The 14,023-nt window shown below is 34.5% G+C and overlaps 1 protein-coding gene across 2 annotated transcripts in view; it reads left to right on the top strand.

The window, feature by feature from the left end:
• Positions 1–14,023, top strand: part of LOC137922627 (probable N-acetylgalactosaminyltransferase 9) — a 30,419-nt gene that overhangs the window by 1,639 nt on the left and 14,757 nt on the right. Inside the window, exons 2-7 of one of the 2 annotated variants that reach the window (XM_068765607.1) lie at positions 2,281–2,481; positions 2,699–2,858; positions 8,132–8,339; positions 10,639–10,730; positions 11,698–11,825; positions 13,352–13,447. In XM_068765607.1, coding sequence (XP_068621708.1) covers positions 2,281–2,481; positions 2,699–2,858; positions 8,132–8,339; positions 10,639–10,730; positions 11,698–11,825; positions 13,352–13,447 — 885 coding nt within the window. Of the gene's footprint in view, positions 1–2,280; positions 2,482–2,698; positions 2,859–5,158; positions 5,373–8,131; positions 8,340–10,638; positions 10,731–11,697; positions 11,826–13,351; positions 13,448–14,023 lie in introns of both variants that reach the window. The other variant, XM_068765606.1, reaches the window with a different exon arrangement.

The following is a 14,023-nucleotide window of genomic DNA, read 5'->3' as shown; positions in this document are numbered from 1 at the left end:
AGGTTGATTGAAAATAGTTGTAAAAGCTTGAAAAAAAAGTTTTTGCTAACAAATAATATATGTAACATGTTTTTTTTTTTGGAATATGATAGGCCAAGAACTTCTGGCAGTAAACATAAAAAAACATGTTTAATAAGTTATAATCTGAATTTTGAATATGTTTTTTCTAACTATATTATCTTCATGTTATTTATTATTTTTGAAACCATTGATTTTTGGATTGATTGTACAATCATGCATTAATTGACAGCTGCTTATAAGTTATACATTCACCTCTTCAAAGCTTTTACAACTATTTTTGAATCATATTGAAGATAATATAAATATAGCTTTATAGTTATATTTCCTGGCAACAAAATGTCTGTGTCTTTATTTTGAAATGAAATGAATTAATTGAAATATTTGTATTTGCGTAAATAATTCTGGTAGAAAAGTTCTTACATTGCAAAGACTGTAATTTTTAATTTAACGGTGAGGTGTTAACTACTAATCAATTTAGTATATCGGCTTGTGAATATTTGTTTTCAAATTTTTAGGTTTTTTACATAATTATAAAATATTTCTTTCGATTTGAAATAAAAATTTAAAAAAGCATTTATATTACATGATGTTTTCTTCATTGCAATAGAGATATAAAAGCTATTTATTTTAGAAGATAATAAAAATGGTAAGTTCTTAACAAAAGGCATTCTGAATGCTATTGCAATCATTTCAGTTAATGGCGTATCGATTATCTATTGTGTAAACCACAATAGCAAACATGAGAGTATTTGAAACCTTGAGAAATAATTGAAAATTCATTTCATTCTCTCATAACACATAGCATAGCACTGTAAAATTTATAATATCTTTTTATAATTATGCCAGTTATTATTATTAAAGGCATCAAAATGTGTTAAGTAACATTTGTTCAACTACCTACTTTCTATTGATTATCTAAATACAGGAATTATGAAAATATTTTCTTTTCTTTGGTCCCGTAATATATAACGACTTCAACGGCAAGTTTCCTAATATTCTATAGAAGGTCTTATTGAAAAAAAAAGAATATTTTGATTAATTTTTAAAAATTTCTGTAAGTACATGATTCTTGCAATAACTAATCTGACATTATGATATGAACCTCGCGCGTTTAATAATTTGTTTTGAACTTCGTTTTGACAGTTTACATGTTGCAATACAAATTACAATACATATTGACGTCTAACAGCTGCGTCGGTCAGTATTTATCTATGTCAAGATTAATCTATTTACTTCACATTTAATAAATAAATAAAATTATCACTCAAACATTACAATATTTTACATTCTTTTATGTTTTGTATTGCAATGCGACAGGCCATTAACTTTTAGCACTAAAGTCTGTCGAGACAGTCTGTACTACTTGTTTATATACATATTTTGTAAATACACCAAATTATTTGGAAATACTCATTTTTTGAAAGAATGTCAAATATCCTATTCTTTCCTAAATGAGTTTTGCTTTAATTATATTTATTTACAGAGTTAAAATACTATACAAGTAGATATTTGTTGCTATAGGCGATAACCTTACATTTTACAAGGCTGAAATGCCTATTAATAGCAGTGCATGAGCTTTGCTAAGAATGTTAAAACTTTCATTTAGAATCCTAGCATTGACTGCCCATGTCCCGTTTAAGATCGTATACCTTTCGTTCTAAGGAAAGGTGTACCGAAACCTAGCGTTACTTGCTTCACGGCCTCTTCACAATGCCGGTCTCCCCTGAGTCCGTCATCCAAAGGTCAAGTGGCCCACGTGTACAAGTCCACGTCGCCACAACGTCAAGTTTGTTCTTTAGCTCCGAAGCTTACCATAGCCTATACTTATGCTCTCTGTCCGTAATTCTACTAAAAAGCAGAAACGAACCTCTTCAGCCCACCCAAAGCGGCTACTTCGGACCAGGCTTCAACCTACGCCCAGCCGTGGCAGCATGATGCGATAAATCTTTTATAAGTATCCGGAAACCCTACAATCACACGGCAAGAACATGTAGGATCCCATAGGGTATTTATAATAAGGTACATAAAAAGGTTCTGGCTGCCAAAACAAAAAATAAGTTTTGTCAAATAGTCTCATGACATAATGACCCATACATGACGGATTGAAGGTGTCGTGTTCCTCCGTCATGACCGGTTTACTGCGTAACATTGGACTCCCCCGTCGTGATATCTATTTATCATTATAGCACTAAAAGGGTTTAAGTGGCTATTGTAAACATTGTCAAATCGGACTTATTAAACAGTAGTCGATATTTCCAGATCACCGAAATCCAGCGTGCCTCCGTGTGATCTACGATGCGGTGCTCCCGTCGGCTTCAGTGATTATCATCTTCCATAACGAACCATACTCGGTCGTGGTCAGGACTATATGGAGCGTGGTCAACAGCGCGCGCCGGACCCAGCCCTGGTATCGACGAGCCAATTTCAAAGACAGGGTTAATGGAAGAAATTTAAACATTGGTAAGTTTTATTTAGTTAGTTTAAATAGTTTAGCGTGTTATTCCATTTGTGGAACTATAAATTCAACCCTTTAAATTTTTCACATCTATAACCAATCGCCCTTTATAAAGTACCTCTAGACGCATTAGCGTTGGTCTACATTCCATTGAAATTAGGTTGGCATAGTGGCATTTCCTACTAGGGTAAAAAAAATATGATTTTTACAATTTTTTAACAGGATACGAAGGACAAGATCCTAATTCTCCGTTCGTATACCTAAAGGAAATCATACTCGTCGATGATAATTCTACGTTGCCGGAATTGAAGGGCAAGCTCAGCCATTACATACGCACTCGTCTACCTCCAGACCTTATACGTATAGTACGGTTACCTGATCGGTAAGTATTTTTATTTCACTCACTTATACATACACTAGTCCACATGTGAAAACCTACGACTTTACGTTATAAAAATATAAATTTGACGAGTTTTTTTCACGTGTAAATAGTAGATTATAAAATGTAACAATTTACGAATCCAATCCGGTAAAATAGTAACATGTAGCGGCTCCTGCCGAGGCCCCCACGGGAGCCCGAGAGCTTTGCTACTTTAAAAGAGGTATTAAGCTATATATAGCTATATATATATAGGTATTAAGGCGCAATATGGGCCCTGTTACCTTATACCCGCGAAATCTGCAAATGCCATTTGGGCAGCGGTGAGAGTCTAATAATAAAAAAAAAACTATGAGTATACACAGACTAAATCAGACATACATGTTGTTTAAAAAAATAGATAGATTGATGACCTATACCATAAAGCTCATGCGATCATTTCTAATGCAAGAGAACTAACGACCTATGATATTGAGCTCACAGAGTAACTAACGTTAGAGTTTTGTTTTTACTCAAGACGAAAGAATTGTTCAAGCTGGTGTATGTACGTACTATCTCATATCTTTAAATAATTAAAGATGTTTCGTGTAATATTTCATATCACTAAATTAACGTACCGTAACAATGAAACACACGTGATACCCACTCCCTAGCGTCTTAGGTCTTTCTCGCTTAGGTAAGTCATACGGTCTACGGCTGAAATGATAATGATTATCTCTATTTTTGTCCCGTATAATTCAGACACTACCGCATTTTTAAAATTAATTGAGTTAAATATTTAGATATCACTGCAACGGTAAGATCTATTTTTGATCTAACGTATCAGCAGTTAAAATTATATTTTAATTCCTGTATAACCCAGGGTGGGTTTGATACAAGCCAGAGTAGCAGGAGCTCGTTCAGCGATCGCCGACGTTTTGGTCTTCTTAGACGCACATTGCGAAGCTGTAGAAGACTGGCTTAGACCTCTGCTACAGCGTATCAAAGAGAGTAGAAAAGCTGTGGTCACTCCAATCATAGATGCATTGGAGTCAGACACTTTGGAATACCAAACTGGCACTGCGGACATCGAGGTGACTAAACATTGAAGTAGAGAAACGTCATTGGATCACTTAGTAAATTATAGATACGTCAACTGATCTTTGCGCGCGGCTACGTGTTTGCGTGCGCTTCTTTGTCAGTACGTGTGTGGGCAGTCAAAACGTTAGATTATTAAAAAATTAGAAAAAAGAGGCTTGTTTATTCTTCATGGAAGCAAATCTGTGATATGAAAAGTAACCTTTATGTTAATCTTGGATATTGTCTATGTATCTGCGGAATTTCATCTAAATTCTTTAATCCATTTTTGGGTTCAAGTGAACTTCAAAAGTCTGACAAAATAACAAAAGTTAGTATTTATGATAGTCAGATTATTCTAGCAGAACAGAAAGATAAATACGCGTTTGTATTGTTAAGAGCAGATCCGTAGATCAAAGAAAGTGCCCAACATAGTCCAGCAGATTGGCACGTTGAACTGGCCGTGCCGTTGGGGGTCTTTAGGTTCTCAAATGGAAACCACGGACCTGCAAATGCAGAGTAGTCCATACAAAAAGTGGACTGACGACTTTGTTAAAGCCATTGGAAAATCTGGGTGTAGTTTTTCCGTCCTCTTGGAAATCTATGAGGGAGGACTATGTCCAGAAGTGGACATCATATGGCTATATGATCATCATAGCTAAATGATGATGATTGATATTCCAAATTTAAGTGCTTGTACTGAACCATCTGCTGCACACACATTGTCACTACCTATAGGAGCTTAACGCACACATAACGCCGCGCGCCAAGATTACTTGAACAATCTATAATACGTAACGGTTCAAACATTATCCATTATTGTAAGGGTGGTAGTCCAGTGGGATCAATGATTTTGGTTTAGTTAACATAATGACTTTAGTGTGGTTTTATTTTTATTAAAAACACCTCCGCAGTTACATAAAACAGTTGTATATACAATTACATTTTACACATTGTCATTAAAGTAGGTACTAATTTGATCGCATACAGCTTATGTCAATATGCGAGTTTTTATCATGTCGCTTTTTAATATAAAATTAAAACTACATCATCTCATTGTTCAAATCATTGGACAAATAATAACGTAAGGTATCTGAATCCCTGTTAGCTTTAAGTTGAGCTCTTCTTGACGTACAGATGTGGTCATAGTAAATGATTCTATGTGGATACCAAGTAATGTAATAATTATAGTGGTTAGAAAGAGATAGACTGTGTTAGACTAGCCAAAGCAACTTTCTTCTATATAGTGTTGGCCTGACGAGAGCAAGGCTGGCGGGAGCTCATTTCGCCGTGGGGGACGTCCTAGTATTTCTGGACGCTCACTGTGAAGGCCAGACGGACTGGCTCCGTCCACTGTTGCAGCGAATCAAGAATTCTAGAAAAAGCGTAGTCGTTCCCATCATCGACGTCATCGAATCTGGAAACTTCTACTATAGTGTCCTGGACCCCGAGGCGTTTCAGGTGCGGGCCTGGATTGATTGTAGCAACTACTTCTATCTCCGAATTTTTTTATGTGGACAAATTCTGTTTGCCTAGCGGCATTTACAGCCTAGATCTCTTCACATTACTGAAGGTCGGGCGCTCCATCAGGAACATTCTGGTTCTTCTCAGATAAGGGCGCTTTTGGAACCCTTGAGTTTAAAAATAAAAAATTGGGCTTTTTTGTCATTCTTCTCATGACGTACACAGGTGGTCACTTAAAATTATTTAAATCACCCTGTGTTAGTGTATATGTTACATAGAGAGGCGTAAGAATTTTAGAAAGGTTAAGGTGGAACATAAAAGGTTGAAAAATACTACCCCATGTCGATAATAATATTAATAGACTCTTTAGAATTCTTTAGTTTAGGCAGTGTCAGGTTTATATAGAGGGCTGGAAAAACCTCTTATCGCGTTTATTTTATCAGATGTCCTAAAATGTTTAAAGCATCGTCATCGTCTAACTATGAAATTTGAAAAAAGTTATCGAAAGCTGCATAATGTCTGAAACTTTTTTTCTTTCCAAAGTCGTTTTTTTAACTTACGAATGTTTTACGATCTGCTTATTTAGCATCCAAATTGTTGAGTAATTATTATCTGAAACATATTTTTGTATTACCAATTATAACAATACGAATTTACACAACTGTGCTGGTTTTGTTGAGCGAGGACGCCAATTTTAAATCGTAATTGTGTTTCGTTTCTATACCATATATATTATACACACAGAGATGTATGTGCGCAGAGATGTATGTGACATGTATGTGTTGTATACAAGCTGATTATTTTAAACGTGGAAGAATATTATATAGATAGACTAGATGTGCACAGTAACGCGGTCTTGTTTTCTGTAAGCCTGATTGGTAAAAGCTCGTTAAAGTCGTCGGAAGTCGGTAGATGCAGGCCGCTTTCAACGGGTCTTATTGTAAATGTATTGGAGAGGCTTTCGTTCAGCTTTGAACGTCCTATGATTGAAATCATGATGATCGTGAGTTTAAATGTGCACCGGCCCCAGACGAAAACCGTGTAGCAACCACTAGATTCCATTTAGATAAAAATAGTATTAAAGAGATACCGAGAATTTTCTATGTCCGATTTTGTTCCGGAAATTTATTTTTTATTCTATTCAAAACCATCTATAATATTAAGCAAACACCGGTGGTCATAAACAAAACTTCTGAATAATAATAATAGATTTCGAAATCTGAGTCAAAAATTAAGTCTTTTCTAATATAACCAACAACGACACTGACCTAGGGGTAGTATATTAAAAAGACAACTGGACTCAATCGGTATTTTTTATTTCTAAATAAGAGATTTCTTTCATGTAGCCGGAACGGATAACCTCCTCTATACATAATAATAAGTTGATTTCCTTGCAGATGTTTTAAATCAGACCATTACATGATAGTTATAGTTGATTGGTAACAGTTGATTGACTTTTAATATCTGAAATAGTTTTTACTCGTTCCTTGATACGAATTCACTTGTAAGTTTCTAAATAATTTGCTTCGCGTACCAGAGAGCTCGTGTGCATTGCATACCCTGCACTATAGGTTAAACCGCCCCTGATCATCATTGCAACCGCAGGACGTCCATTTCTGGACACTGGCCTACTCGGGCACTTTCGGTTAAATATGTCAAAGGGGTTTTAAAACACAGCTGAGGTCTCCTTTCGGGGCCTTTTGCAGTTATTTTATCTCAATAGTCAATCAAGAGTCTGCCTATAGCATATAGGTCGCAGCTTAACGACCTTCCAGTCCGCCTTACACAGCTTTCGAACCTCGTTTAGAGCTCTAAGTTTAGTAGTCTGCCACCTCAAACCAGTGAAGCAATAAAGCCTATGGGTTAACAGAATTTGTCCAAAACAGAAAGAAATAGTCGTTACAATTCTCCGCAAATGTTTTGTTTCCTTCCAACTCACGTGTGTTCATTCCACTATATGTCACGTGATCCGGTCACGTGTTGCACCGCTTGAGATTTGTTTAATTTCCTATGTTTTTGGTTCTCCTTCCGTCGGTTTGACGTTGTTGTTTACTTTGCGGGCGTTGGATGTTTGTGCTTTTCGATGTACCTTTTTGTGGCGTTTTTTATATTTGTATATAGTTTTCGATTTATTTTTTGTATTGTATATAGTTATTTATTTGTAATTTCCAGGCTGGCTAGACGTAATTTTTTTTCCTTAGAATATCTCTAAGAATAATCGAATAAAATTATTATTACTACGTAAAATAAAATATCCAAACTAATGTGTAATAATGTAATTTTAAGTAAAGTTATTTTTGTATAATTATTTAAGGAAAATTAGACTTAAAAATGCTTTAACTTTGAGAAGCGCTGCCCAATTTCTTTTTATGACTTGTACGTATGGTGCATAGGTAATATCATTGTTTGTTAAATAAATACATTCAATTAATTATAATATAATATGGTTAAAAAATGAAAAAATTATGTCATAAATTTATTATTTTTCTTTGTCAATGAACTTGTTATAAATTAGAGAATCAATCGAATATCTTTAAAGGTATCAATACAGAATGATTTTTTAAAATATTTTAAATGTGTTCGACTCTTAAATTGCTTTAGTTCATTACGTCGTCCGAAAAAACGAAGAGAAAGTTTGTTTACGTATAAATGAAAGAAAATACAGAAATACATCTTATTGTTATAAATTGCATACTCGTCGTAGAACAAACCATCGATAAAGAACTCAATGTCAAGGTAGAGAGATACTTCCACAGGCAGGGACTGATGCGTGCCCGAATGACGGGTGCCCGAGCTGCGAGAGGGGATGTCCTCATATTCCTGGATGCCCATTGCGAAACCGGATCAGATTGGCTCCGACCGCTTCTGCAGAGAATCCGACATAAAAGGGACGCGGTATTGACGCCACTGATCGATGTAGTGGACCAGACGACCTTTCAGCTGGACGCCTCTGAGCATTTCCAGGTTTAGCGATGTTTGAACTTGAAAATCGCTTATGTCATGTTCCTAGTCCAGCGCTTCTCAATCTTTTCAATTCCCTAATTACTATCACTATTTCAAATACGTCAACATTGAATTGTCATGTATCATTAACTTAAAATGATAATCAAATTAGAAGCAATATCTATAAATCATTATTAAAATAATTGATTTCTTGTAAATTATTTTTGATTAACTTTAGAATGTCTTTGAGAGTAACTGAATATAATTATTGCAAAATAATATGAATTATTTAAATATTGATTGGAATAACAATGTAATTTTATATTTAAGTGAAATTGTCACATACAGGGTGGACCATTAAGTTGCGTGGATTAAAAAAAAATAATCGAAAAAAAGCTAAGTTAGGAGAGGAAGATTTATATTTAAATTTGACATTTTTATTGTATTATATATAGTAATAAGTATTTTATGTGCGGCCTATCAAATAATTTAAAAATTTATATAGGCCCGTTGAGTAAAAAGATTGCTCTCCCCTGATCTAGAGGAATATCTCCGTGGAGGTCACGGGAGGTCCACTCGTCGCGATTTCAGTATTCCAATAAACATTTCGTTCACAACTGCTGGACTCGCGTCTTGTTGAAACCGGGACCTGGTGTTAAGAGTAAAAGTTATCTAAAATTGAAATTCGCACGCACTTTTGGCACACTCTGTATAATTGTCAGATTACTTTGAGAAGCGCTGGCCAATTTGCTTTTATGAATGTATTAAAAAAGTTCATTGCAGATGAAGATAACAAGCTTGTAACAATGAGATTAACCAAAGATATCAAGATTTAACGGTGAAGGAGTAGATAGTAATTATTCATTGATTCTGGCCGTTGTAGGAACTGCGTAAATAATAATTGCATGCGTCATCCATTCAAGTTGTACTCATAATTACTCTATTGTTCTATTTAATGATTGAAGTAAGTCAGGCTTACTTATGTATGACGTCATAGGTACGGTAATATAAGCAATTTGGTCGTATTTAATAAACGAAATTAAGTTAAGTGTATATATTTCGGAAATTTTCAGCGAAACGTCTCTTATTCATTTTCGTTTTAAGTAATTATAATATTAGGTATTAATAATTATGTAAATTAAGGCATTTTTTCGGGTTTTATTATTTTCCTTTTAGTAAGTACTATCATTTCAAATTATCACTTCCATGATGTTTTAAAATAAGGCATTATAAGTTATTACTTGCATATAGTTGCAGCGGGTATTTTTAGTTAATTATTTAACAATGTAATTTCGTATAGTTAATTGTTTTATATGACAGAAGAAGTTGTTTACGAACTTCTTGTGATGGAAAACTATTACTGTCTTCTCTCTGTCCTACTTCTATTCTTCTACTTTTTTTACAAAATCGGGACAAATCTGTTCATTCTGAGACACTTATTCGATCTGCTATTATTTTATTGCAATTTAATTATAGTCATTGTTATGTTTATTTGTTTGCATATTTAATTATATCAAGCGTTAGAAATAGAAATAGTTTTTTTTTCTTTTCTTTCATTATCATTATGTACTGTACTATATATGATATAGTAGTGGTTGTTTTTTGAAGAATTAGCTACTAACAATTTTTTTCATTTCGTTACACACTGAATATGCATATTTTGGTACGGTATAACTAATGGTATAATTTTTATACAGTATTTTTGTTTTTCGTTCCCGGGCGCGGTGAACGCCTTTTGCCAAACGGGTTCTTAGTAACAGCCAAGCTGAGATCTCCTCTCAGCCACTGTATGGAACGTCCGAATCGAACTAAGAGGTCGGCGTCCTCATAATCCGGCAATAAGAATAATATATAGTGACCCAGGCCAAAGCTCTCGAAGGAGCCCTCGAGCCTTGATACCTAAAATGAGGTCTGGACTAAATGCCTTCTGCACTCTTCCTATTCAAAGGCACGGAATCTGTATATGCCAGTAAGGCAACAATGGCCTTCAGTCAAAAAAAAAACTACGTGTATAGTTCCACGAATAGTTATCTGACCGGGTATTTTTAAAATGCCATGTTCTTGTGTTCTGTATGACATTTGATCAGAAAAAAAAATGAAATATAAAAACTAACTTTTTTCACTTTTTATTTCTAGAATAACAAGTAACATCGCTATCTATTACTTTTATTGTGAACTATTGACGTTTGGCTTGGTGGATTTAATTTAACACAATTATTGCATGTATAATTAAAAATAATATTTTTATTTTTTTAAGTAGTTCAGTTTTTATGTATTGAATATGATAAGTTGATAATGCTATTTTGCACTGTATGTACAGGTAGGAGGGTTCACTTTTGTGGGTCACTTCACTTGGATAGAGGTGCCAGAGAGGGAGAAGAAAAGACGCGGCTCGAATATTGCTCCCACATGGTAAGTGTATAAACACTAGGTGTAGTACTAAAGAATCTATGGCTTGAATGTATAGCTCATTTATAATTAATATTTATTATCGCTTATTCTATGGAAATTAAGAGAGCAATTAAAATACGATTTTTGGGTAGGATAATAGAAATACCATATCTAAAAGTCGATGTGTTTTAAACAGAGTTGGTAGTTACAAGTGTAAAAGTTTAAAAGGAGTTCATTTGTATACAAAAAGTTTTAAAGCTTTTACATTTATTTCTAATCAATCTGTATAAAATGATCACTTTAAAATATGTGACATTAATATATATATTCTTTTGGAATGCGACAAATCAGGATCAAATAGTAAACATTAATTCATTTTAACATATTATTCTTCCTAAATTATCATTACGTTATTTACTATTAGGAGAACCGAAAAGTAATGTCGCTTTCTTAAGTTAAATTCACACGACTACATTTTTAATAAGTTTTATTTCTAATCAATAATATATTGCCTTTGGTTAACAACTTTTTGCCATCTAGTATACAAATTTTCAATGCGGGAGCGGTAAAAATCAATCGGTTTTACTGTAAAATACTTTTTTGTTTCTGTCTGAAACTATTGATTTTTGTACGCTGAACATTTATTGACGTCAAATGAGCTATATATGGGGAATAAATAGCTTTACAGCTTTTATATAACCAAAAATTATGTATACAACAGGTTTACTGCTTATATCGGACTTTATCATATAAATTCTTTATGTTAATCCGAATTTTGAAAACGCGTAGTATATTATTATTACGTTATTTATCATTTATGAAACTTTAGATTTTATAGGATGTACTCTACATTCTATAGAAAAAATATATGAACGTTCAGAGTGATCACTTTATACAGTGACAAATGAGCATATACATTCAACCTGTTATGACTACGTAATTTTAATGTATCAATTTCTTTATGTCTGTTTGAAATTACCTTGTTTAGGTCACCCACCATGGCTGGTGGTCTCTTTGCGATGGATCGAGCGTATTTTTGGGAGCTGGGTGCCTACGACGAGCAGATGGCTGGCTGGGGAGGAGAGAACCTTGAAATGTCGTTCCGCATATGGCAATGTATGTTATACATGATTTCATCACACTGTCTCACTTTTGTTGCTTGTTTAACAGTTCAGGTAAAAAGTTTACTTTATATTTATGTGAAAATTCTAGACGTATTGTTTTAAACTTGAAAACTTTTTATCATTTTGTTGACACATTTTGGGACATTGTTTTGATACGATTGAGGATATAAAAACCTAATTGAAGAAGGTCTTGATGGAATATACGGGAAAAAGACTATTACGACTATTTCAAGGACTGACCATTGGTAAAAGTGTGTTTCATCTGACGGGGATTACTTTGAAGGTGATGAAATTGATTTGGATTATAATTAAAAAATTAAAATGTAACTTTTTGGTCACAGTATTATATTTATAACATTTGTTGCTCATTGTTTGCGTGTCCAAGAATATTTTGCGCTATGGCTATATATAGCTAGAAAGTAATCATTTATTTATATCCGCATGGGAATATTTAAAGCGACGAATAATTTACAGTGCGAAAAATGCCAGATGAGCCTAATTGGATAAAAACTAAAATCATATTGAGTTCCTCCCTAACGAAGTCCTTTATTAAGATAAAGCTACGATGTGTCAAAACGCGCCTTTATCTCAGAAGAGCTCAATACAATTTCAACAATGCCTTTTTATAGTAGTAGAACAATTCATACCCAAGGTTAATTAACACTTTAAAAAAGCATTGAAGCAGTAAAAAGATTTTTTCCAATTTCTAATGTTTCTTATAGTAAAAGAAAGAAAAATAAGGTAACAAAAAAACGAAAGTGGTTCCTGCGGTGAATGGTTGGTATAATATTAACCCGCCCTTTGACCTGGGTTCGTTATAGAATAGGTCTAAGGATATCAGGTTCGTGGGTATTCAGGTAGGTGGCTTTCATTGTCCACTCAATGCTGACCTCAGAAGGGCAGCAAAGCAAAGTGGTCACGTGTTGCTGCGGTACAACAAAGACGCCGGGGGAGGCTTAGCTTCCACCCGGGATGTATCTTAGCACAGCTTTAAAGGGAAGTGCGAGTTTCAGAGGAATTGCGCGGCGCCTTCAAAGGTATCGCAGAAGACCACCGAGAAGATTTTAGTGGGTAAGAATCCTTCATAACCCTGTCCTCGAACGTGAGATTTCTTCGATCCAACCAGAAGATTTACTTCCTGAAACCATAAATGGTATAATGTTGTGATTTGACGCAAACCCTCTAATAACGCTGAGTTTTATCACCTATAGACGTGAAAACTGTGTTGTGTGTGTGTGATGAAATAAATTTCTAAAGCATCTTACGTGGTAATTCATACCTTGAGATGGTTGTATAGAAAAAAAATCGCACTTTTATATTGTTTGTTTGTTTGTTTTGCGATTTTTTGTACTATATGTGATAACACGAATTATTATCGAATAAATTATTACTGAATAGATTTATTTATTTAATTAAATACGTTATAGTTTCCGAAAGAATGGAATTTTGAAGTCATGTCAATCGTTTTAATTACTGATCAATCGATGTTTATAGCCTGTGTTTTATATCTGTACGTAGGCGGAGGAACGTTGGAGACGATACCGTGTTCTCGCGTCGGCCACGTGTTCCGCAGCTTCCATCCATACGGGCTCCCAGCACACACGGATACACATGGTATGTGTTCCATAACCATCATCCTCTCATCCAGGCCTCTCTCATATATTCCAATAAGAACGGTTGGTAGCGGTCTTCATCTAGCTTCTTCTGACAACACTTGGCAATGCGGGCCTCGAGAAGAGTGCAAGGGTAGATGATCACTAATAAACACAAACACATAATATGGCTTCAAATAGATCCAGGCGTTACTTTGCGGAAGTCCATCCTTAGTAAGAAAAGGACTGATATATAGCTACTTCCGCTATGCAGCAGTAGTCGTGCAATAAAGTGCATGTGATAAATGCGCATGCGGCAAACAATGCCAATTACACAACTACCACAGTTAAATCACTCAACACGTGTTTCACCCCTCTACGGCGCATCCGCAGTGTAACACTCGGTGTTTGGCAGAAGCTATATATTAGTCCTTTTCTTATATAATATGGTTTCAAAATCCTTTATTTTTTTTTTGTAAAATTACAATAGTCGCTTAATGAGAATATTATACATTAATAAATAGTTATTTTGATATAGGCTAGCATATACAAAATAGCCAAGAGTACGAGTAATTCGAGTACATTTGTATAGTTTGTG

The sequence above is a fragment of the Battus philenor genome, unplaced genomic scaffold (genome assembly GCF_028537555.1).
Source record: "Battus philenor isolate CCGP_79_NKW_IND1 unplaced genomic scaffold, ilBatPhil1.0.hap1 SCAF_20, whole genome shotgun sequence".
In the NCBI taxonomy this organism is placed as follows: domain Eukaryota; kingdom Metazoa; phylum Arthropoda; class Insecta; order Lepidoptera; family Papilionidae; genus Battus; species Battus philenor.
The sequence above is the reverse complement of the archived record's forward strand: the minus strand, read 5'-3'. Positions and strand labels throughout refer to the sequence as shown.